General features: G+C 42.0%; 1 protein-coding gene across 1 annotated transcript in view; it reads right to left on the reverse strand.

Annotated features, from left to right (window-relative positions):
* The window catches only part of USH2A (usherin), a 391,818-nt gene that overhangs the window by 13,296 nt on the left and 353,133 nt on the right, over positions 1-25,389 (reverse strand). The window contains exons 61-63 of the mRNA XM_072858355.1: positions 16,018-16,245; positions 13,651-15,167; positions 12,325-12,646 (exon numbers count right to left, since the gene is read on the reverse strand). Coding sequence (XP_072714456.1) covers positions 12,325-12,646; positions 13,651-15,167; positions 16,018-16,245 — 2,067 coding nt within the window. The remainder of the gene's footprint in view (positions 1-12,324; positions 12,647-13,650; positions 15,168-16,017; positions 16,246-25,389) is intronic.

Raw genomic sequence — 25,389 nt, forward strand, 5'->3', positions numbered from 1 at the left:
TGTGTGTTCATGTGCCTTCTTCATACCTGATCCCCAAACTCTGAATTCCCACCACTGTCTGTGTCACACCATGCAAAGAGGACTCCTTGAGAAGCTGTGGTCAACAGTAATAATGTTTTCAAAGAAAGACATCTGAACAAAAATACTGATACCTAGTCCTGCCAATTTCTCCCTTCTATACTCTATGCATGTATGCAAGCAGCCCCGACGAATTCAGCCTGGCACTGTGTGACACTTAAGTTACGTTCACCTTGACTGAATCACACAAGCCAAACTCTAGTTACTCTTTAAAACCAGAAAGTTTTACAGGAACATCCCTCTCTTAAATTAGTAATGTATTAGTCATTTGGCAACATTTTCAGTAAGCCATAATATAAATAAAGCCCATTGAAATGTATAGTTAAGTCAGCATCTCTAATTTATTTTCACAACAACATTTGCTTTATTGCATGAGCACAAAGGCAATGGCTTCAGTTCCAAGATTTCAAAAATTAGCAGCTTGAATTAGGCCTGATTAAAAACCACATGTCTCTATGAACTATGCCTACTGATTTTGTCAGCTTCCCAAAACCAGAGTGATCTGCAGACTACATAAAACTCAGCGCTTATTAAACACACTCTCCAACAAATCTGCATGAAAATTAAATTTTGCTTTCATCAAGGAGTGAATAAACATATGGAAGGATGTATAATCTTATTTATCAAAAACCATTTGTATAATTAAACACGAATATCATAAAAGGTTGCCTTAGGTCATCATTTGCATGAGTAAGTAATTTGTAGAATGTCAGGTACAATAGACAGAATAGATGGATGCGTGAGTGTATAGGGTTAAATTAGGCTCAATATTAGCCAACCACATAGTGATCAATCAGAATGATAGATCTAAATGGCAATACAAGAGGACTGTCTGAGCGATTTTTAGTATAAGTCTTCCTTAGTAAGCTTTCACATCGAGCGGTTCTAACTACAGTAAAACACGTTCTTACGTGATCTACTCTGGGCAGAGGTCCTGGGGAAGTGGATGGTGGGTCTATGCCTTAAAAAAAAAGGAGGTTTAGAAATAAGAGGTCTTCAAAACCGACCCTGGAGTCCTTCCAGCTTGCAATATTAAGTTCCAAGACCACAGGACACTTCACAGGGAGCCTGGGGAAGGAAAAAGGCCAAAACCCACCACGCTGTCTTTGAAGACTGTGGTTCTGCCAATTACAAACGCAAAGTTCCTGCCTGCTTCTGTCAGTAACATATAGCACTATCCAGTGAAACACTACGTAAGTACAGATGACACCCTACGATAAAAAGCTCAGCCAAAGCACTTTCATTTTCAGCGAAATCAGTAATATATCTCTGTTGTGAACTTTTCAGAAAGTCAAACTCTGTTCACTTTACTGCAGTAGGTCAAAGCCTCTATCTCAGTTCAGTTCCAGCTGCTACAAAGATTTGCCCACAGTCGTTCATTTCAAGGGACATATTTCTTTGTGGAAAGAATAAGCCACATATGGAAAGAGCAGTTCTGAGTGTGCCACTGGCATCGACTCAGCACTGACCTGAGCTCAAATGCTCCAGTTACATCCAGGCTGTGGCCTTAATGAGCACGGAGCGTAACAGTGTCGGACCTGACCTGCCGAGCAAGCTGCCCACAGCAAAGCTGAAGGTGATGAGTTAGGAACAGAGGCTTCCTGTGTAGCACAGGAATTCAGCCTCAGAATGGGACCCCCTAGGAATTTTGGAGGAGAGAAGCATACGACTCACTTGGGAAGCAGGCACCTTGCTAAGGGTTACATGGAGACACCTTCCTCCATCGATCCCTCTCCTATCATAGGTGCCTATACCTTGTCTTTCAGAAAACAAGCCTTATTTCAGACAAACAAGGGCTTTTTCTTTCAAAACACTGTCTTAGGACAAGGGAAAAGGGGATGCTCATCCCCTTTCATACTGCAGCCAAGTGGTTAAAGGACTCCTCCAGGAGGCAGGTGATTTAGGTTCAATCACATGCTCCAATGGAGGCAGTCGAGGCTGCCGGCCCCCAGAGTGGGAATGCCCAAGAGGATGACCCATCTTTGTACTTGGGGTGCTCCCAGTGCTCCCTTTGGGGCTGTTTCACTTTGCATGAACACAATGAAATCAAGGTTGGCTGGGCAGAGCACGAGCAAGCGGGAGCAGCCATGGTTCCCCAGCCCAGCCCCTGCCCCGGGAGGTGGTGGGGAGCTGAGGTTGCGGTCCATCTCCCAGGCCCCACAGGCCTGTCCCTCTTGAAGAAAGGCCGAGGTCATGGCCGCATGTGTGTGGGCCTGACAGACAGGCATGCTCTGAGCGTGCCTTCTAGACAGACAGCAGCTACTCAGCCCTGCCAAGACATGTTTCCAGCAGAAAACCCCTAGGTGTCTGTGAAACTCTCTAACGCCAGCTTCTGAGACAGCTGTGACAGCTAAAGAGGACTTCTGAGGATCTAAATTCTGGATTTACACTGACCTAAGCTGGATTCCCCTAACTCCCTCTGCTTCTGCTCAACCATCTGTAAAAGGATGGATGGGTATAAAAATATTTCCCTTTGAGAATCGCCGTCCAAGTAAATCCTGGTCGGCGTTTGAAGCCTCGGAGCAGTAAGTGCCCAGAACTGACTGCAGATGGAAATGCTGATGTTTAGCCACTTCTCTGCATGAAGAAATGGGACAGCATGGCAACAGAAGCCACAATGAGGAGCGCCTGTTAAAATTGGAGGTTTGGTTATGGCTTCTCATAAAGTCACAACAAAACAGTCACGGATGAAAGCTGTTGCCTGGCTAGCCTGGTTAAACTGAAATTTCATGGTTTGGACTTTTGTAAAAAGCATTTTGGGCTCACAAAAATTCCTTCTAAATTGCAATATAATCAACACACAAAAAAATATTTAACTGCATTCATATAGAAATGTAAAGAGCTTAATAGGCAGCAGTATTACCTGGTGCTTATAATGTAAGAAGATTATAAAAAAGCACACAGGAATGTAGGGCAAACAAGAAGCAATCACATCTCAGGGATGTATCGAATGGCAAAACACAGAGAGCAGAAAGCCAACAAAAGTTTCTTATAACTTGACTTTCTGAATATACTGCCTCCAAAAGCATTAAGTCTGACGTCATGGTGCATGGCTCAGCACCCTGCCAAAAGATGCGTGGCTGTTAATGGCTGCACTGGCCCAAAAAAGCCAGGAGAGGGCTCCGAAATCAGCTACACGGGTTACTATTTAAAATGCTTTATCAATCTGCTGGCCCCTGGCCCAGACTGCACTTTGAAGTGGAGCCAGGGAGAGAGGGGAGAAACCTCTCCGGAGGCCGTATATTCGGAGGACTGAAGAATTCCAGTTACAGGTAAGTCCGGTTGGTTTTTTCCATCATAAATGACCCTTCACAGATCTCTGCTCCTGGAAGAAACCAGTGATCAGCCGCCGCTCACAATGATCACAGGACAACCTCAGGGTTCATCAGCACAGCAAGAAGGGGCAAAACCGACAAGGAGCAGGAAGGGAAGTGCTGAGAAGGCGGCCGCAGCCTTACCGCAGTGACACCAGCCTGGTCAAGCTTAGTAAAGCTGAGTAACGACTCCTCCCCTAAAGGGCAACAAAATCACAACAGCCCTCAGGCGTAGATGTAAAAAAATCATGGTATTGTAGATGCTGACAGTGGAAGAAGCCCATTAGATGACTTACTCCATCCCTGAGCCACACAGGTTCATCTGCTGCGACACTCTGGAAACCCCTGGTCCTTACTGAGGAAGCTATGTTTTAAACTAAAAAGAAGCTTTCTTTCATCAAATTGAGATATGTGAAGGTATTTACTGCATACAGGACGTACTAATGGGAACTAAGGGAAACAGCTGGATGTATGCTTCCAGAGCTCCTCCAACGCTGCCGCACAAGAAAGGCACTAGAAGAAAAGCAATGATAAACCAGGCAAGCACTGTGGCCTCACCATGATGAAAAAGGGAAGGTGAAGAAGCTGCCAGAACAAAGCACTCAAATTAACCACCCTCAAAGGACAAAGATAGTCCAGGATTAAGGCAGAAAACACAGTGCGAGGCCAAAAGTTCCCCAAAACAAAAAAAAAGCAATCCCTTGATCACACGACTGATTACGTGAAGCAGCGCAACCATGGCTGACTGAGCAGCGGTTTGGCAAAGGACATTGGGCGTGCGCTAACGCCTGCCGGCTCACAACACTCACATCTCAGACCTGGATCAAACAATGTGACAGGTATTACGGCTGCAAACACGGGGACCAACCCAGAAGTCCCCAGGTGGGAATCCTCTCTGCTCCTGCAAAGGGGAGCCTCGGGCAGCTGACAGCCTATGGAGAATGAGAAACTCTCCCTTACTGGAGAGATCTCCTTCACTTCTGCTGAAGAGCGGCAAGGCAGCAGCAGGCAGGAGGGTGAAGCGGCTGGCGGTAGCTTGCCTGTCTGAAGGCAGCAGTCTTCAGCTCCGGCTGACTTCCCAGGTCAGGGAGAGCTGGGATCCTCTGCTTTGCACAGAGGCCAGATGCTTCTCACCATTCCTGCTTGCAGGAAATCAGCAGAAAGGAAAGGGAGCCAAACAGCTGACTACCGACCAGCAGCGGCTCCTGGCTCCCACCATGTCCTGCAGGCACTGTGCATCATACTGCTCCGCACTGCGCTTAATCTGCAGTCCCTCACAGGTGCCTCTGTGAGGGACAAGGTCTCAGCTCTGTACGTGGCAGCAGCTTGCACTGAGCTCCTACAGACACTCAGAAAACAGCCTCTTGCCTTAAAAAAGTCTCATTAGTAAATCACTACCTACCTTCAGCTCCGAGCACTGTTTAGAGCTGTAGGGCAGTTAGGTAGTGCAGTAGGTTCTGGGGAGCCACAAGGTCAGACCAAGCCACCCCTTTCACAGGTGCACATAACTCTTTACTCCTGAGCGTAAGAGTCAGGTACGACTTGGGTCTCTGCCCTTAGGGCATCCACGGGCTGCACATACCTGTGACTGCTGGTCTTTCCAAAACAAATTCAATGCTGGCACTACTTGGTGCATGCCAGGAGAGACAAACAGTAGCAGAGAGGAATTCGTACAACACTCTTCTCTTTCTAGAGTTGTTTCGTGGAGGTCACAAAGACACAGCACTACTTTGAGACTTTGCTTTGGATTCCTTGACTCATATTTGTTCAGTTTCTAACCCTACACTTACATAAATGCAGAGTTTTCACAGTGTAATTCTCTTCCAAGAGAGCAAGACATTTTAGGGGTATATAAGATATGACATCAGGAAGTTCAGAAACACAGCACCCAATTTTTAGTTGTGTTTGAACAGCAGTCTGCAAGAAAATGGAAGAGACCATAATCTTGGCTGATTAAAATTAGAGAAAACCAGAGCAGCTCCCTCTCACCATCAGCTGCAGCACCCTTCACAAGTCTTTCTTCTCATCAGAACTGACCGGTGTGCAGCCTAGGTAATTTGGAGTTACTTATGCAGCGTCAGCACTGCTCAGAGCACAAAGCTTGTCTACTGACATCCAGCATTCAGCATTAGGATAATATATTCACATCTGGGCACTGCAGTGTCAGGCAGGTATTAGCAAAGTAGAAAGTTTCAAAAGTGGTTGCAGTCTACAGGGGACAGAGCAAAGGCAAGGGAAAGAAAGTATCGCATCCACTCATGACCAGGGGTACAAAAAGGTAGTAAACAAATGTGTGCTTTCTGATTGCCCATCTTCAGATCCATAATTTTTCCTCTTCAACGTTCAGTTAGCATCCTTAGGGAGGCCATAAACATATAATGGGATAGATTTAGGTTCAGGCTTCTAGCACTGTGGTAATTTGAGCCTCTTAACATCGCTATTCATCGCCATTGTTCAAATGCTAATAATAAAAGTACTAAACCCATTCTGGGGAAGGGAAAGGGAAAGACAACAGGCGAACGCTTTGGGACTTAAACAAAATTACCAAATTCTAAAGGAAGCTCATTTCACATAACATAGTATAACACCAGTAATTAATGAGAGATGTAAACAGGTTTAACTCTAAAAGGTAGAAAATTAAATAATTTGTTTCCTATGGGTATATAATGAGATAGTTACCAAGTTCCCATGAGAGAGATAAGCAGATATTAAAAGGTCTTTCCAATACCTGTAATGGCTAAGGGCAACAGCTAATTCAATAGATTCGATCAAAATCACCACTTCTTTCTCCGCTTCTGATTTATTACTTTGGCTGTAGTTAGTCATCACTCATTTTAGTTTGCTTTTCAGCAGTCATAAATTATGCCTCATAAATAAAAAGATACAATCAAGGAAATCATATCAAGTCATCTACAGCCCTGGAGTATATTTTCCCCTGGTACTCACACTAATGTCTTTTTAAAAGGTAGCTTGCCGTGGTTTTGAATATGTCAGAATCACAATTTACTGAGAAGGGTCTTGCAAGAGTGGTGCTGTAACAGTCTCACTGGTGGTTCTGGAAGCCAACAAATCCAGTCCAATATCCGTATTCAGTTTAATGAACAAAAATCAAGGTTTGTTGCATCAATGCACTGTTTACGCACTTGAATTTAGGATGGTGTTGGCAACAGAAACATAGTGCCTGAAGTGGGGCTTAATGAAAGAAATTGTGTGGTTTCAAATGGCCTTCTCCCTACTGTGTACCCTCTGCCAGGGGAAAGGAAGCCTCTCATTCTGCAGAAGGTTATTTAGAGTAGGTATTGTCATTACATCAGTGAAACAATATAGTTACGTCTGCTTTACTTTTCAGAAGCTGAGGTCAAGCTCGGTAGCCTAATGCAGGTGTAATATGAGAAACTCTCTTTATGTGGAAGCAGGGAGCACAACAAACCTTGTAGGAAAAAACACTCTTCCAAACAAAATGAAGAGGGGATAACAAGCAGGGAATGCAAGAAAGAACTATGTTTTATTTTATGTCACTACTTTGTAGTGCATCTTTCTGTCGGGGAGAGGGGAAGAAATGGTTAATTAAATGATGAAAAGGAGTCAGATACAAGGGATATTACAAATGGGTGACTATCCATCACTGGTCAGTCAGAAAACCAGTTTCACCCCATTTTAAGCTGCAGAAGTCACTGAGCTGTTTGTCAGTAACTAAGCAGCACCAACTGGAGCTCAGCTAACGACTTGATAGACAGGCTGGTAAACCAAGTGTCATTCTTTTCGTCTCTGAAAAGTGACCAAGAGGGCCGACATATTCTGCACTCCATGTATTGGTCCTTCCTTAATCTTCATGGCTTTGCATGCATTTTTTTCTCTTTATGTCTCCAAAGTCAGAATATTATTTGTTTTCTCTTTGAGAGTCCAAGATGGAGGACCCAAAACATATTTTCCCCTGGTATATCTCGGGGTATTTCCTAGACCCTTCACTTGGCTGCAGTAACAGGAGTATGAGAAGCACGGTTCACAAGCAAGAGGGATGCTGTGCCTCCTGCAGCAGTCGGAGGCAGACAGCTTCAGCGCTGCAGACCCTGTCTTGGTGCACCGGATAGTCCTCCTGGAGAACAAACCTCTGCAGGGAGCCATAAAACTTTCTGAAAAGGGACAGTCCTACTTTTCTGTCTTTTACATGTCCCGTGCCTGCCAAATGGAAATAAGGATGTGTCCTAAACCAGGAAGACATTAAGCCATTAACCTAAAAAATCAGTCTTAAGTGCACAATTAAGCGCAACTGCAGAGGAGGGACATTGCACTTGCATGGAAATCACACCATACTCTGACAGCCCTGCTTTGCAGAATAGCACTGAATGCCACAAGTCTCTGTTCAAAAAGGCCTTCCCTTAGCTGAGAAAAACAGGTCTGACTCTATAGGCTGCTATATGGTAACATTGCACACCATCCTCAATAATTTCTGAGAAGGGCCTACACACTCTGTTTCAGAAATATTCCAGGAATCAAAACATTACACTTGCAAACTCATTAGGCCTCATGAGTGATAAAGTTTGTTTAAGTTAGGGGTTTTTTTTTCAGGAGATCATGCAATTGCATCTGTTCAATCCGGCTGAGGATCTCAGGCAGCATTCCAACAAATACCTAAAAGGCCAGATGCTCTAGAAAATGCAAATATCTGAATGTACGAATAGACCGATAGAGGGAATTTCAAAGATGTAAGTAATAATTATTTCTGAGTACAGGACAGTAGGCACCTTAATGCCTCTTAAAAACCCACTGAAACCTAGCAGGTGCTAATATGCTTATGCAGGTCTGGCCCTTAAAGAAAAAAAGTGCTTTCTTGAACAATAGCATTTAGGGGGCATAGTCCCTTCAACCAGCACAAGCTTCTAAAGTCACTTCATCATTTCTGAAAGTGCAACTTTTGCATCTAGTCTTACAAGCCCTAAATATTCAGCTGAAGTTTCCAGCAAAAAACAAAACAAAACAAAACAACAAACCCAAACTCCAAAATCCTGACTTCAGATCCAGAGAAGCTGTCAGGGTTCATTGAACTAAATCTCAATACCTCCAAAAATGCTGGAGAGAGTCCCATCACAGCACTTTGATTTTATCTGCATTCTGCTGGAGGAAATTCAGTTGCATTTAAAGTTTTATGTCCAGCAAACAAGCCTCAAATGCAGAGACAGCAGAATCAATATCCAGTTTAAGTGAAATATAAATCTGGGTTTCATCAGCATAATAGCAAAAGCCAAGCCCTATACTTATGAATAACTTGTCTCACAGGCAAGATATAAATTGTCAACAATGGAGGGGCTCAGAATAGATCCCAGAGGACTGCTGCAAGTGACATAAGCAGAAGACAAACACGTGCATACAAAAACCTCTCATGGTGAAATAAATGGCCACCAGCGAAAAAAACCAAAAATGATCTAGGGTCCCAGTCAACAGCTCAGCCTGGGAATGGAGTAGAACTGAAAGAAAAAGCAAAGTCTTGAATACAGCATGGTAAACCACAGGAATTTGGTCAAGAGGCTTTCCTTGTTATCTGTCACTGATAGATCATTAAAAACTTTGGCTCAAGAAAGGCTCTGTGGTATCAACTTCCCAAAAAACAGCTTCTGACTGAGATAGATAATTGAAAGTTGGTGCAACTGAGAATATCCCATGGCCAATGTCTACAACTTCCAACATGGGAAGTTTTTCTTTATCTAAGAAAGATTCCTAACTAATAAGTAGGGCGTGGGTCTGCTACAATGCTTGCTATCTACTCAGCCCCGTCTGCACTTGAATTCACATTCTTCACAGATCCTGTCCAAAGTAGCAAGGAGATCTGATCTAACAATAGTTCTGCTATAAGAAAACTATTGTAAATGGAGAGCAGACTTCACATTGTTGTGGCCAACAGATGGGCCCTACACAGGCATTAAAGGAAAGCTGGGAGAAAGAAATGGAAACCTTAATATTTGTACATAGTAGGACGTAAAACACAAACAGTTCACCCTAAAGCGTGCTGTTTCCAGGAAAGGTTTAACAGCTCTCATCACAAGGGAAGTGACAACTGGAAAATATACCCTCGTATATTTAAAGTGCAATGAATTTTCAAGCTTTGAGTAATTATTTTTGCTTTGGAAAGTAGTATTGTAGCATGTCCTGTACTGCTAGGCTCAAGAAGACGTCATTAAGTAACTGAAGGAATTCAAGTAACATGGACCTGCAATCAGCAATAAGAAGCAGTCAGCTCACAGAGGCTCATCATTTCCTTCGGCACAAAGCTAACAGATACACTTTTCACACTGGCTGTTACCTCACAGACGTGCTGCCAATCCAGAAACATCTAATGGAAAAAAAGAGGTTTGTGATTGTCAAGCAGAGAAGAAAGGCTTTGTGAATCCTGTAGTGACTACACTTTTCTAGTAGCATCCTAGGCTGTCTTTTCCATAGTTTTATAATAGTCCCTTCAGAATCCTTTTCTTACCCAAATTAGAGCTGCTGGAACTGATTTATGAAGAAAGCCACTGCATTCCTCCCTCCAGGCCCTGGGACTCTGACAGTAATGGAGCAAGAGGCAAGGGACACAAGTTGAAACAAGGGAATTAGATGCAAAATAAGAGATATGTAGTCAGAAATTGGAACAGGGTGCCCACACAGGCTGTACAATCTCCATCCTTGGAGATGCAAGGATGGAGAACTTGATCCAAAACTCAACCAGACACAGCCCTGAGCAGCTTGCTCTATCTGGGCCTGCTTCAAGCAGGGAGTTAGTCTAGATGCCTTCTGGATGTCCCTTCCAACCTACATGACTCAGTAAGTCTACGACACACGTACATATCACTAATGTGATAAAGCAACTTTTTAGATTTAATTCTTCATGGTTTCTGGCTACCAAAAAGAACACAACAGTAGCAGTGGAGCAGAGCTACCAAAGAACCTGCTCTGTACAGTGCACTTTCATCGAATTTGCAGATGACACCAAACTGGAGGGGGACCAGCTGATATGTGGAAGGGCAGGTCTGCCATTCAGAAGGGCCTAGAGGAATGGGTCATCAGCAACTTTATGAATTTCAGCAAGACAAATGCAAAGTCTTGCTCCTGGGAAGGAATAACTCCTTGCAGCATTATAGGGTAGGGACTGACCAGCTAGGGAGCACCTCTGCTGGAAAGGACCTAGAGGTCTTAGTAGATAGAAAGCTGAACATGAGCCAGCAGTGTAATCTGGCAGCAAAGAGGGCCAACAGCATCTTGAGCTGTTTAACAGGAGCATAGCCAGACAATTAAAGGAAGTGATTACATGCCTTTACTTAGCATTTGTTCCATTTTGGCCCCCAAATACAAGAAAAACATTGATAAATTGGAGCGAGTTCAGCAGAGGGCCACCAAGGTAATCAGGGGGTTGGAGAACTTGGCCTATAAGCAGAAGCTGTGGGACTGGGGCTTGTTCAGCCTGGCGAAGAGATGGCTTTGGAGGTGCTTGATTGCAGTCCCCCAGCACCTACCCACAGGCTAACAAGAAGGTGGGTCCAGGTTCCTCACAATGGTACATGGTGGGAGGGGACAAAAGAAAACAGGTGTAAGTTCAGGCAAAAGAGGTTCAGACTGAACGTAACAAAAATTTTTTCACAGTGAGGACAGTCAAGCAGTGGAGCAGACTGCCCTGAGAGGTTATACAATCTCCCTCCCTGGAGGTTTTCGACATGCAACTGGATAAAGCCCTGCGCAACCTCATCTGACTTCTTAACTGGCCCTGCTTTGAGCAAGAAGTTGGACTGGATGGCCTCCTGAGAGCCCTTCCAACCTGAGTTACCTTGTGATCCTATAAAGCAAATGAGCCTGTAAAAGAAAGATTGCCACCACCTTGCAGGAGCTCAAGAGGTGGAATGCACTGTGTTTCATATATATCAAAACAAATCCATGCTTGAACAATTATTTTTTTTTATTATTTATTTTTTTTAGGAAAGAGGTCGTAAAGACTTTTGAGCATTGCCAAACTCATCTTCAAGATATATCACGTGTACAAATATTGCGTACAGAATCACTAGTGAGGCTTACTGGTATCCTGTTTGGTGGCAAATAAGCATGCCTATTCATAGACAACATCATATTCAAAAATCAACCTCATCCTGCTACGATACTACATGCACTTACTTTTAGAAACAACAAATTCAAGGCTGTTTTTTTGGTGAGGGTCTAAACTCCACTAACTCGTATAAAAACTTGGGAAAGATTTCAGATAGTTATCAATAGCAAAGTTCTTAGTTCATAGGCTGAAATCAAGTAAAGCCCTACATTATCACTAGTACTGTATGATAACAAACTAAAACTTGTAACTGTGACATAGAAAATTATTAAAGGTGAAAAAATGGCTTGCTTTATCTTAGCCTCAAAAGAAAAACAATAGTAAAAATACCTATGTGCATGAGAAGTAACATCAACCATCAAGAGCAAATTCACTTTTGAGCCACCCACGAAAACTGCTTGTGATCGTAACATCTAATTAAAAGAGAAAACAACCCCAGTCCCTCTTGATGTAAACTCCTTTAAGATCATAAAGTAAAAATTAATTCATAATAGATTGGGGGAGGATGGAAAAAGAAAGAAAAACTAATGAAATGAAGCTGCCTTTTAAGAACTAGAATTTCACACTACTCACAGAACATCAGAGCCTTGCAAAAGCTCTGGAGAATACACAAACATTTAACATACAAGAAACACAGGCACTTACGATTAAGCTGAAGAAAAATGAATGCTGAATGAATGTATTGCTTGTGCAAAATTATTTTCAGCTTCTCAACTATTTAAAATACATTAACAATAATCATTCAGGTATCACAATACTATTAACATTAGAAATGAGATTTGTATGTTCATTGTAAGTGTAAAGTAAGGTTCTCAAAGTGTACTGAAATCATAATCAGTGCTGCTAAATGGCTTCAATTCCCACCTGATATTCATATTCTGTGTAAGGCAGCAACTTGTCATCTTTGAAGGAGGTTGAAGAACCATTGTAAACAAGTGCGAGGTCTAAATTTATGTGGGCTTGAGTCGTTCGCCTTCTGTAAAGTTCATAGTATAAAATCTTCCCATTCGGCTGCTGTGGGCCAGTCCACAGGATGGAAGAAGTCAACTGGAAGCCCCTGGCTGTTGTCTGTATTTCTATGAGAGGGGCAGGCTGCACTGCCGGGGGTGCCTCCAGCGTCTGCACCGATGCCCACTCACTGGAGGCACAACCCAGCTCTGTGCAAGCTTGGAGCTGTACTTCATACCTTTGGGAACACAAATCGGGAACGAAGTGATTAACACACTGCAAATACAAATATAGACTGTGCATGAGATCTGGGGGATTTCTTAATTTCTCTTGGTCTTTGGCATTTTTAATGAGAAAACAATTTGTATCAACACACAGATTATATGCTATGCCTTGTGTAGCAAAAAGGAAGAACGCTGTCTTCTGGGCTTTCATTTGTTACTTTTTTTTTCAGAGCAGAGTTAACATTTGCAGGAGTCAAGTGATCAAAATAGTTTTGATTTTGATGATGCAGTCAAAATGATTCATTGTAGGAGATGATTTGGATATCATTTGAGAGCTATAGAGCTTCACTCTGTTACTCGTCTCTCTTTGGATTTAGATTAGTTATATGTAAATAGTAGAAAGACTTATCAACCATGTAACACACAAATTATGCCTACAAAAATATCTAAGGAAAGGTCACGTAAATAATCAAGAATGAGTGGGGGAGATAGATAGTACTTCAGGATCAAGTGTGCTCCTTCTGTAGTGGAGTCCAGTACCTTCTCTTAAGTTTTAGCTTTCACTTAAACGCAAGTCACTTGTTTTCAACTCAAGGGTGCAAGCATGTTCCTGGTGTGACTCCATTAATCTTAGCTCAGCTACACTGTGAATGAGCTAGCTAACAGGTCTTTGGTCTCCCCATCCCAAACTTTGTCAGCTGAAGCCCTATTTATTCTTGAATGCAGACATCTTGCAAAAGATACACAAGTACAAGATTGCAGGTGTTGGAGTCTATAGCAGAGTGCTCAATTACCCCTTGTATTAATTACAACCTAAGTCAACCCTATGCACTTCATCAAGATGATATATAGCTGGTGTTACTATAAATTAAAAAATATACTGGTTTTATCATGTGCTTTTTAGGAAACAAAACCCCATGGGTCTGACTATCTGTTTAAACAAGATGGTCGAGCTGTCTGGCAGCCCACTGAACCACCTTGCAGCATTTCTTCAACAAACGAGGTCTTCCAGACTTACCTACTGTAGGGTTGCAGCTCTGCCACTATGTATGACCGTCTCAGAAAGGAAACATGAGATGCATCAAAGTCAACAGTTTTCTTTCCTGCTTCAGCAGGCTTGTGGATCGAGATTGTGTAATTTCTAATGTCACCATTTACTTTGATAGGAGGATCCCAGGCCACCAAAATCTCCTTTGAGGACCATGCCTGCAACCTCGGAGGCAGCATCCCAGACGGAGCAGAGGGGTTGGTTTTTATCTGAGCTGACGGGCTGGTCACACTCCCTTGACTGTTATTTGCGGTGACAGTGTAGCTGTACTCCATGCCTGGCATTAAGGTGAAATCAAGATACCGAGTTTCCAGACCTGAGTAAACAAGTACACCATCCCTCCTCAGCTCGTAGCTTGTGATTTTACCATTGGGGTTAGCTGGAAGTTTCCATGTGATTTCAATTGACTCCGAACCCATGACAAGCAGCCTGGGAGCTTCCATATTTAATGGTGGAGCCTCCATGGTTATCACTGACTGGGATATGCTAGATGTGCAGCCCCCCGCAGTACAGGCAACCAATGCAAAATCATACTGCGTGTAAGGCTGTAGATTAGAAACAAACATTTGCAAACTTTTGCCGGGATAATACTCTTCGTTGTTTAATTTCAATATGTACTTGGTGATATCTCCATTTTGTATTTGGGGAGGTGCCCAAGATGCGTTAATTTGAGTGGCACTAACAGCCTGCAGAGATGGTGGATCCACTAAGGCAGGAGCTGCTTCCAGCGTCTGTATCGCAGCTGGTTCACTGGTAGAGCAGCCTCCCATCGTACAGGCAACTATCGCATAACTGTACATCGAATAGGGCAGTAAGTCTTCATCCGTGTAGTTGAAAGTAGCAGCATCGAAGCTGAAAGGATAGAGAACATCATTTTTTAGCAGTCTGTAGGACTGAAGAATACCATTGGGCTGTGCCGGGGAGGCCCACGAGATGAGCACTTTACGGGGGTTAACTGACAGTAGGGATAACCTGGGGGCAGCGAGACCTTTTGGGGCAGTTTGACTAGTCTTTGCCACTGTCCAGGAGCTGTCAGCATAGCCTGCTGCGTTCCAGGTGCGTATTTTATACTCGTACCTTGTCCATGGCTGTAAGCCTTTATCATTATATATGAACGTATTACTTTCAGTGTTATATTCTGTGAAAACAATTTTCTCGTCTTCTGTTGTTGCTCTGTACCCTGCAGCATTTTCTTTTGTGCATCTGTGAATAACTTCATAGCGAATTATTTCTCCATTTGGAGTAATTGGCTGCAACCAGCTCAGTTCAACGTTGGTAGCGTTCACTGCCTGGATTACAGGTGCCATCTGAGACACTGGGGGGGCTTCATCTGTTCGGACCGGCTGGGGTGGAGAACGAGTGCAGCCTGCCGCATTGCAAGCCTCCAGTACGAGGGTGTAGAGAGTGTACGGCTCAAGGCGCCTGAAGAGGAACTGGCGAGATAAACCACTGTACTCCAGGTTGTCATCGCTGAAAATATTGTAGGTCTGATGAATAAAGAAAGAAAGAAAGAAAAAAAAAAAGCAGGGAGGGAAGACAGGACAGTAGCCAGGATAAAAGGAAAACAAAAAAATCAACAATTTTTGTCAATAACCCGTAGATGAGAGACCTTAATCTTTGCAATAGGGTAAGGACTATTAACCAACGATTCAGAAACTTACTTCCTTACTAGTAACAATCAGCACACAGACAGATCATTGATACAAAAGGAATGTTTTGATGTAAAAGGCATGTTTTGATTCAATTTTCATGATTTTTTCATTTTGAATGCAGTAATAAATCACTTTGTGACAGTTTTCATTCTCTTTGTTTGTTATCAAGTTTCACTGCGAGGCTCTCATGGGCTAGCACAAAGCTTCTCACAGACTATCTCTAGAGAAAATCACTTAAGAAAAAAACTCCAAATAAACCCGAGTTGCAAACCTTGCAGGTAAAGGTTTACGCTCAGTTGAAACCATTGAGCTAAAAGAAGTCACAAATTTCAGAGCAACATTCTGTCAAACCCAGGTTTTCTGGAAACACATTTTGGCGATGGCTAATGTACGCCAAGTAAGATGATGAGCTTTCATGTATAGCTTTCTATACATTAAATGAACAATTTGGTTCACTGTAAATGAAGATTTACAGTCATGGGGTAGCACAGGAATGGTAATACTCATTTTAATATAACCACAAGCAGAGAGTGCTCACAGAGTGCCTTGTGCTTACGTAGGACTTCTGTCTTATTTTAAAGTATAATGCATTTGATTGAGTCCTTTTCAGCAAAAATGTTTTAATTTGATATTCAGCATTTCCCTTCTCTTTTTTGATCAAGTGAAGTGTCAAGATGAAGATTACCTTAATCACGCCATTGGGCTGGGAGGGCTCTGACCATTTTAGCAGCAGAGCCCTGCCATTTTCTTTCTTTTCCACAGTGAAGTTGCTCAGGCCACTGGGTGAAGCTTCCAACGTGCGCACAGATGTCCAGGGGCTTGAAACCTGCCCGGCATTGTTTACAGCTACGACATGAATATGATATGTTGTGAAAGGTTTCAATCCAAATAAATGAGCCTGATGCTTTGTCCCCTGAAGCAAGAATACAGATGTTTGAGTTAGTTAAAAAAGTAATCAGCATCTGTGGTTTATGTCACTTGGAAAATGAGGTCTCAGCTCTGGGTCGCTTCTGACCGCTTTGCGGAATACCCCATCTGGTTACCAGGATTTTTTGGTGGGTTTCCATAGCTGAACCTCAAAAAGAAACTCTTAGGCTTTTAATCAATATCTATCATTAAGGTAGAGCCTTTGGAGCCGACTCCTGGGGAGTCCTGCACAGTCCAAATCTCGTCTAGCAAACAACTTACTTTCGTTCAGCATATGTCTGAGCTTTGCTCACTGAGGATGAGTGCCTGGTACTCTGAAGGATTCAAGCACATGTAAAAACCTGTGGTATATGAGTGATGCCTGCCTCTACAGAATCCTTACACATCCTGTGTGTAGACGTGACATTTGAGAGGCATGCCGTCCTGTTCTAGCTACTTAGAGCATTGTAATCTGGATAGACAACAGTGTTTCCAAGAGCACAGGTTCATTTCCTTACTGAAAACAAACCCGTTAAAAGCAAGGGAGGTGGGGGGAAGAGAGAGAGAGGGAGGGAATAAACTGGTTTCTATGTTCCTGCTTTGTAAAGATGTCGCTTGAGATAAATTCACAAGGTAAGACGATTGTGGGGCAACCCGCTGCCTTACAAGAACCCTCCCAGTTTCTCCAGGTTGGAGGCAGCAGCCATACTGCTGATGGGGACATGGGCAAGCGGGCCAGACCCTCCCTGGCTCCAGACCCTCGCCTCGCACCGGCGGAGAGAGGCCAGGAGGAGCACGGCTGGTCGTGAATCCCAGCGGGCTCTGCCAGGGCTGGAAGGGCTGGGGCTGACCTGCCGCCACACCAGTCCACAGCCCAGCACGGGGGCATGCGGGTGGATGCAGACCCAGGGACATCAGCCACGGCCAGAAGGGGCCACTGGCACCGCAGCTCACGGCTTTATCCAGCTTACCCCAAACAGCATCTGACACAGACCTGAAGCCGCTCAGATATGAGGCAAAGGGAGCCTCAGCACAAATTCAGATCCAGGCAGGAAGGTGATACAGCCGTAGCATTATTTTGAACGGCCACAAAAGATACCGTGGCTAACAAAGAACGGGAGTAACACGTTTCAGTAGGAGACTGTTCGGACTTGTCTCATCGGAGGAGCAAGGAAGAAAGGAGTTCAGCTGATCACCGATATATTTAATCTCAGTTTTAGTTGTGCTTTTGCATTAATTATATAGGTCTCAAGAAAAGGAGTGCGGGAATTCAGTTTCCTTCGTGTGGCAGAAAGAGCTGAAGTCAATTTCCCTGTTTCAGTGAGTCATATTAAGTTGTTAAATGCTAACATTTCCAATTGTTTAATATTTAAACATTTGCTAAGCTATCAGACTCGGAAACAAATTTTAAAGAAATATTAATTTCTTTTTTTAAATATTAAAAGTTAGATCATAAATATTTAAATAGTTATTTCCTCACAACAATGAGTTAGTCTTTTAGATAAATATAGCATAGCATTTGAATGACCATTATGAATATTAAATCTGAAGATGCCACAAGTACAGATTATAAACATACTTTTCTGATAAATGATTCCTTTTTCTGTTAAACAGGGCAAACACTAGCAAGATTAATAATGCAAAAAAGTATAATTCTTTGTTAGGAATTCCCAGTCATCACTGCCAAAAAAGCATAAGCTCAAATGCAAATAGCAATCACCTCAAACAGATTATATATAAAAAAGCTCTGGCTGCTGTGGGACATTTAGAGATATCTTTTGTCATAAGAAACATGGAAAGCATGTGGGCTATAAAGCAAAAACATATGTATATTGTCAATAGCAGCACCTGTTCAATTACAGTTTATTTCAGTATGGAGAATTTAGTTCAGCCCCTAGATGGCAATACTATCAAACACTTTTTGTAACATGAGTACTTAATGATTAACAACGTGCGTTCAGTCATCCAACATACTCAAGGCAGCCATTAAAAAAATAACAAAACTGATTTCATTATAGATTCTTTTAATAAACATTTATGGCGTAGATCCTTGAAAGTGGAAGCGTTCAAACTGCCATAGCCAAAACCCCATACAGCCGAATGCAAAATTATGAACTGCAGGTTAAAGAACAGAGCTCAAACTGAAGTTCATGCTTAGCATAAAAATCTGGCATCAGAAATTATGTTGGCACAAAACATGATTAAAATTAGCTTTACAGTTGGATGTGGTCTGTATTAATAGTTTTTATGAGGACAGTTATCTATTAGGTTTTCAAAACAGAACTTTTAAAAGACTAAAATTTACATTCCGTGGTTCGGGGGTGGGGATGGGAGGAAGGGAGCACACAACATTAAATTACTGCCCCTGAACCGCTACACAGAGGCTCTCCCAAGGTACAAACACATTATTACAAACCATAGAAAAGCAATGGCTCTGCTTTCTAATCAGGTGCATCATCGGGGTGGGCTTTTGTGACAGCAATGCTACAAAACACTTGGTTTCTTTTTTTAAACAGAAAACTGGAACACTTTTCATCACCCTCTACCATTTTCCCACTAAACCCCAAGATTTAATTATTTAAAATCCTCACCACACTTTGAAATGAAACAAGGATGGAGGGATTTCCTTGCCTGCAGTTCATCATGTTCTCTGGAGACTGCTAAACCGTTCCTTCCAGGGATGACTTTTATCCCTGGCTCCTACAGATACTTCTTGAAGAGCAAATGGTTTACATGTATTCGTGTTTTGTTTGGTTTTGAAGTAAGCTCAGGGGACATACTCCCAGAATATGGAGCGGCGTTTTCTCCCCCTGCACCGCTGCCGTTGCCATTTGTGAATTTGCTCGGCTCAAAGGCTGATGCTTGAAAAGAGGATGGATGGCAGCCTCAGTGATTCATTTTAAGAATTACTTTATGTCCTCCCATGACATTTTCAGCCTAGAAATACTGTCCTGCTGGAATGGTCAAATATAAATAGCAAAATACACCTTGCAAAGGATAGCAGTGTAACCTTTGGCTTCAGTGGACAACGACACAGCCTTAAACAGGCGCAGGAGCAAAATCATTGTGTGGAATATTCTCCCAGTCTTTGTCTGCAAAGCCAGAAACTCATATATCCCATGTTTACATACTGCTAACAGGCCAGATTTCATTTACCATTAAAAGCAAACCAACAAAATAAAATTTTAATGCGAACATTAAGATGTTCGTAGACTGACTGACCATGAAATCCGATGGACTACAATCCCATGCCCTCCTTTCTCTGTCTCCTACTGCGAAGCGTTCTCACTCGTTCAGTCATTAAATTAAGAATAATCCAGCAAACATTTAAGTGCGTGCACTCACATTCCTCCTATCGGGCCCGTACTTTTAATGTAAACGCTACAGGAACGGATACCTGCAGCAAGCTGTGAGGAGCCACCGCGATCTGATCCCCGTCCTGCAGCCCAGAGCCCAGCCTTTGCCACGGCCCTTGCTTTTGGCAGCCCCGTCCCCTTCCCTTGCGCAGCACTGGCAGCACCACCGCTGCTCCAGGCGGGACTGCACCTTTGGTTTTGCTGTGTAAAATGCTTCACAAGCTGTTAACAGCAACAAATGCACTCCCCGGCTAATTCCACTCTTCTAAGTGTAAATTAGGATAAAAGTTATTTAAAATAAAACCTTGTTTTAACACATTTTTCAAAACATGAAACGAGAGAACATGAATCATGAATAATGTATCCGTCAAGATTTGCTTCAGATTGCCTTTTTTGTTTGTTTATTTTTTAATTCATGAGCACAGAAGTCACTTAAAGTCTGGAAACAAATTAGCATAGTCTTTCATGCCGTTCAAAGGCAGCGGCATCCGTAATGCAAGGTGCCTGCCTTCCTGGCTACCTCGGTCCTCCTCCCGGGCACGGGCAAGGCTGCACAGCCTTCAAGAGTCTGATGATTTTACACTGCCTACTGTGATTGCTTTTGACTACTTGAAGCGCCCCTAAGGTGGCAATGGGGTCAAGAGGTCTTTGTAGGTTGAAAATGATCAAAAATTAGCATTGATCTGTAGCTGTCAATAATACTCTGCGTGGGTGGACTCCCTGCGCAAATGTTTAAACTGCATACAACTACACAACCTAGTCATCTTTGAATCTATCGATCTGATGAAGCAGCACTTTCCAGTGGTGTCACTCTGGGCTTTTCCTCTTTTTTCAAGGCAGACCACCTTACCCGGTTGCCCAGGTCTCAGGGCATGAGTTCAAAACGGGACAGATACATCAGAAGATCTCTGAACCACTGAAGAGCTGCCCAACAGGCAGCTTGAGTATCTGTCCCTTCTTCAGGGGTAATTATCAAAACGCAGCGCGTCATCACCAGTCATGTTAAGACTAGGCTCTGGTTTCTTCTCTCTCCCTATCTTCTCTTTGTACAGTAATCCCTATTTGGCAGGTATCTTCAACATCTGATTAAAAAGCTAGCTCATTCTTTCTGTAAGTCTCTCACTAAACTCAGTGGCATCACACTACCACATTGCTAATGGTAGTGGTGGCACAGGGATCCAAACCTGTTCTTTCATAACACCCAGACATAAATGATGGGAACATAATTCAGTATGACGTTCCCTTGTCTACAGAGGCAGAGACGCTGAACTCTCCCTAGACAAGGGAGGAGAAAGCTATGGTCTCCTGGCAGTCAGAATGTTAATTCGACCATCCTCCAATGCCAATTTTCAAATTCTCCATCAAGGAAGTCAAACAGATTCCTCCACAAGTGCCAGAAGTGATGGGGAATGCTTGGGGTTTTACTAAGATACTCAGCTTAACCTCACCTTTGTCATCATCCTCTTACCCATTTCCCCATCTAATCCAGATTCTTTGCCATTTTCTGGAAAGCACTGGGAGCGCTTCCACCTCGACTCTGAGGTTCACTCTTATTTCCCAGCCTACTTCTTAGCCCCTCCCTTCACTCTAAAAATTACACTGAGTTCATATTCATATGCAATCCCTAACTTGTCCTTTGGGCTGCCTTGCTTCTCAGGCTTATATCATGCACACTGTGTCTTTTTCATTTAAAAAATCTACTCTATCCCTAAAGCCTTATGCTCAAACTCACAAGGATATAACTTACAGATACACAAGTAATCTATGAGTCCCTTCTTGTAGCGGTATGGACTGGAATATAAATTATTCCCATGGTAGTACTGAAAAATCTCAAAGGTTAGGCAAACAGAAAACAAAGTGTTATTCATTTTATAAGAAATTATCTTGCCTAGAGGTCACCAGAATTTCCATTTTTACCAGAAATTGATGTTGCACTATTTATTTTCCTCCCAATTTGTGTAAAAGATATTTTGGATTTTTTCTTTTTTTTTTTTTGTAATTTCATTCTTAAAATTTTACATTTTAAGAACTTTGCTTTTCATTTTAGAATTTTAAAATTGCCCTTCAACACATTTTTTTCATTTTAAGTCATTATTATGTTATTTGATATTACCCAACAGGCCTTCAATAGCAGTAACATGTATCACATTAGTGATAATTTTTATGGTATAGAGAAACCCCAAGTATTATGAAAGAAAACTAAATAAACATTTAAATAACATTTTTAAGTTTGTAAAACCAGACATTTCCTTATTAAATCTAAAATAATTTTGGAACATTTTTGCCCAGGGAATATTCTTCCAAATTGTCTCTGGTTGAGATGAAAAGGCATTTTCCTTTCCCAGCCCTGAGGTGGATCGATGCCGTCTTTTCTTCTACAGTGGCTAGGAAATGACATTCAGGAATTCATTATAGTTGAGCTTGCTTTTTTATAAATAAATTTAGGAAAATGTATTTAAATAATATATTACAGTAGATTAAAGTTACAAAGTAAAGCACATAAAATGGCTTCTTTATTAAAGCATAAGCTTTGATTACATGATCATAAAATATTCTTTCCTTGAGATTCCTAGCAAACTTCATGCCTTTTTTTTTTCAACTTTAAGAATGTTCTCGTAATTTCTTTTTAAAACAAATGGTAGTTTTGCCATCAATATAAGACACCACTAGTCGTCTATCCTCTGTGACCCCGTGTTCTTGTCCTTTCCTAACAGTACCATGCTAGCAGCTTTTTTAAATAAAAAACCTAATTTGCACACCCTGTTTCACTCAGCACATAACTGAATAATTTCCTGTGTGAATAGTCCTACATGGGTTTGTGGACTATACCAGGGAGAAACCTTTAGAAACAGCAGTAATCTAAGTTTAAAATGTTCTGCAAACAACAACAATTAATACCTGATATAGAAATATTACATTGCAATTCATTTCCCTCCTTTCTGGCAGAGCATGTAAGGAACTGTGAATTGCATGCAGCTGAATCTGTCTAGTGGAGTTGGTGCCTATTTTCACAGTAGGCAGTTTTCTTTCCCAGCACACCTGGGGACCTGCTGCAGTCTCACCAGGCATCTGAATCCCCAGCTTTGACTCGAAAGCAAAGCACTACAAAGAAAACTAGGATGCATTGCACATTAAAATGAAATCAAGCACATTTAGCAAGCGTCATTCAGTCACTGTGTTGGCCACCTTTAAACCACCAACAATGTCGCACTTTTGCTGGTAAAACCTTAAAAAAACCCCTCTTTGGGCAAAGTCAAGACCTCAGTAGTCTTCTCCATGCTATTTCAGTAAGAGCCTCTCCTCTCCTCTCCTCTCCTCTCCTCTCCTCTCCTCTCCTCTCCTCTCCTCTCCTCTCCTCTCCTCTCCTCTCCTCTCCTCTCCTCTCCTCTCCTCTCCTCTCCTCTCCTCTCTTTTCTTTTCTTACGTAATTATTTATTTAAAATTCATCAAACATCGCTGAGTGCCACCTTCTCAAAAATGTATTTGCATCTGTATTTGTCTAATTTGTACTAAGAAATATTGAAATCCAAAAAGAGATTTTTCTGCATGACTAAATAAATCAAATAAACCAAAATATCAATGACATGACATTCCACTATAGACACCATCTAGAGGACAATGTTTTCCTAACATTAATATTTTATCTCTAACAACACTCACAAGACCTACTGTATAATAAATCATAGTTTTGCACCTTCTTTCTTTTTTTTCCCCCCACATTTTTCCATTTTAAACCATATTTATTATTCCTCATTATAAGAAAGTGATGGAGAAGGAGAGAAGAAGCTCTCTTTATAAACTAGATACCCGACAGGACTGTTTTCCCCAAACTTTGGTTTTGGTCAGTTCAAATCTGACATCCTTACTTAACCCGAATGATACTTTTTCCTTTCAATAATCATTCTGGATATGAAGAACTAGACTAAGTTTCTCTTCAAAATAAGGCAGGCAGAATCTGAAGCAAAAATTTTAATACTATTTACTTGAGAGACAATAAAGCAGGAGATAAAATACTTAAACCCCATTGAAAAACACTTATGTGTCACCCTCAGTAAAATGCACATATATTGTATGTTCTGGTCTTTAGCTGCGTGGGGCATGCTTTGTGGAGACCTGATGGGAGTGAGAGAGGACAGAGCAGATACATCAGCAAAGACTTCATGGTATATGAAGTCCAGCATCATATCAAAGCAATGTCAAACCCTATAGGATTGAGCTGGGAGGTTTTTGTGATGTTCCAAATTCACACACTGCGTAATCTGGAATCTGCATAAACTCATCAAGGCATTGCAGAACTTGCAATTTGTTGAGTCTGCCTTGGTCACAAGGGGAATGGGAATGAATGATCCTTCAAGTGGAGCTTTATAATCTGGGATAGAAATGTGTCTTCAGGGAAGCTAAAAAGCTAGGAAAGGCAAGCACACAAATGCTGGCTGGGGTTTGTATCTCTACAGTTACGACTAGCACACTCATACAGCTGAACTCCAGGAATATGTTTAAAATAAGTACTACACATAGTGCTCCTGCTGAGCAGCAACTTTCCATCCACTATTCGTTAACATTTAGGAGCGGTGTTCCTCTCGTGGATTTGTTCTATGTTGTCTGTAGGCATGGCACAAGAAAGAAAAACCACTGCTGCTGTAAAACAGCAGCTAGAGCCTAAGGGCTCAAACCTGCAAATGGTAGGGGGTACATCTCTTAATATGGAACGTTAGGGGGTTAATGTTATATTTTTCCTAATGCCATAAACCGTATTTTCTATTTGATATATTGGCCGATGGCCAGAAGGAAGTTAGATGCTTTTGTCAGAACAAACAAAATCTGGAGTGCCATCAGTGCAGTCCGTGTCTTCTTAGTCTCAAATCCTTTTTTTTTCTAGCAAGGTCCAGAGCGGCAGGTGTTTTGCAGAAGGGCTTCAGTAATTTTAAACCAATGTAATGAAACCATGGATGTTTTTGTTATCCATAAAAATGGATAATTTACGTACCTGAACTTCTCAACTGAAGGGATCTTGTGGCAATCAGTTTTGCTTTGTTGCAGAAAGAACATGCCCTTGTCTTTATCAAATGTTTTGGCTTTTGGTTTCATTTGAAGTTTTGTTTTTCAAGCATTCACATTGCTCCTCTATGACATTTGTGACTACATATATCTGTGCCATGAGCAGCCTTCTTAATCTCCTTTCAAATTACATCATATAAGATATTGTGAAGAAAAGTGGCTCTGAACACTGTAAAACGTCTCCCATCTGATCTTAAAATGACCTGGGCACAGTATCTGAAGATTTCTATTTTCTGTAAAATTTGAAAAAGGCAGTTTGGCTATGTTTTTGGTGTATGGAAAACAGACAGGGGAAACCCCTTATTTTTCCCCTACAAAAGCAATTGTTTTCAATGGTTGCCTTTGCACAGCTCAACAGCCATAATGGGGAAAAGGAAATGTAAAGAGAAAAAAAAGTTTGAAGAAAATCTTTAAGGGGACTTGTACAAGGACAATCTGAATCTTAACATAGATTGCAGGTGAACTCCCACATCAGTTCCCTTGAAAATGCCACTGAATGTCAGTTGTACTCCATAAAATTAAGACTTTGCAGTTATATATGACTTTTCATCGTAGGATCTCACATCATGTTACAAACATTAATTAATTAAGTCTCAGCATATCCCCCTGTGTTACTGTGTGCACTTCAGGAAACTATCATTACTGGTTTAGATCCCAGTTTACACACGTACAATAGATGTGTCATATTATTGTTAAATGCAAGCTTACTTTTTGCCTTTTCTCAATCATTCTGAGTC

The sequence above is a fragment of the Ciconia boyciana genome, chromosome 3 (assembly GCF_034638445.1).
Source record: "Ciconia boyciana chromosome 3, ASM3463844v1, whole genome shotgun sequence".
Lineage (NCBI taxonomy): Eukaryota > Metazoa > Chordata > Aves > Ciconiiformes > Ciconiidae > Ciconia > Ciconia boyciana.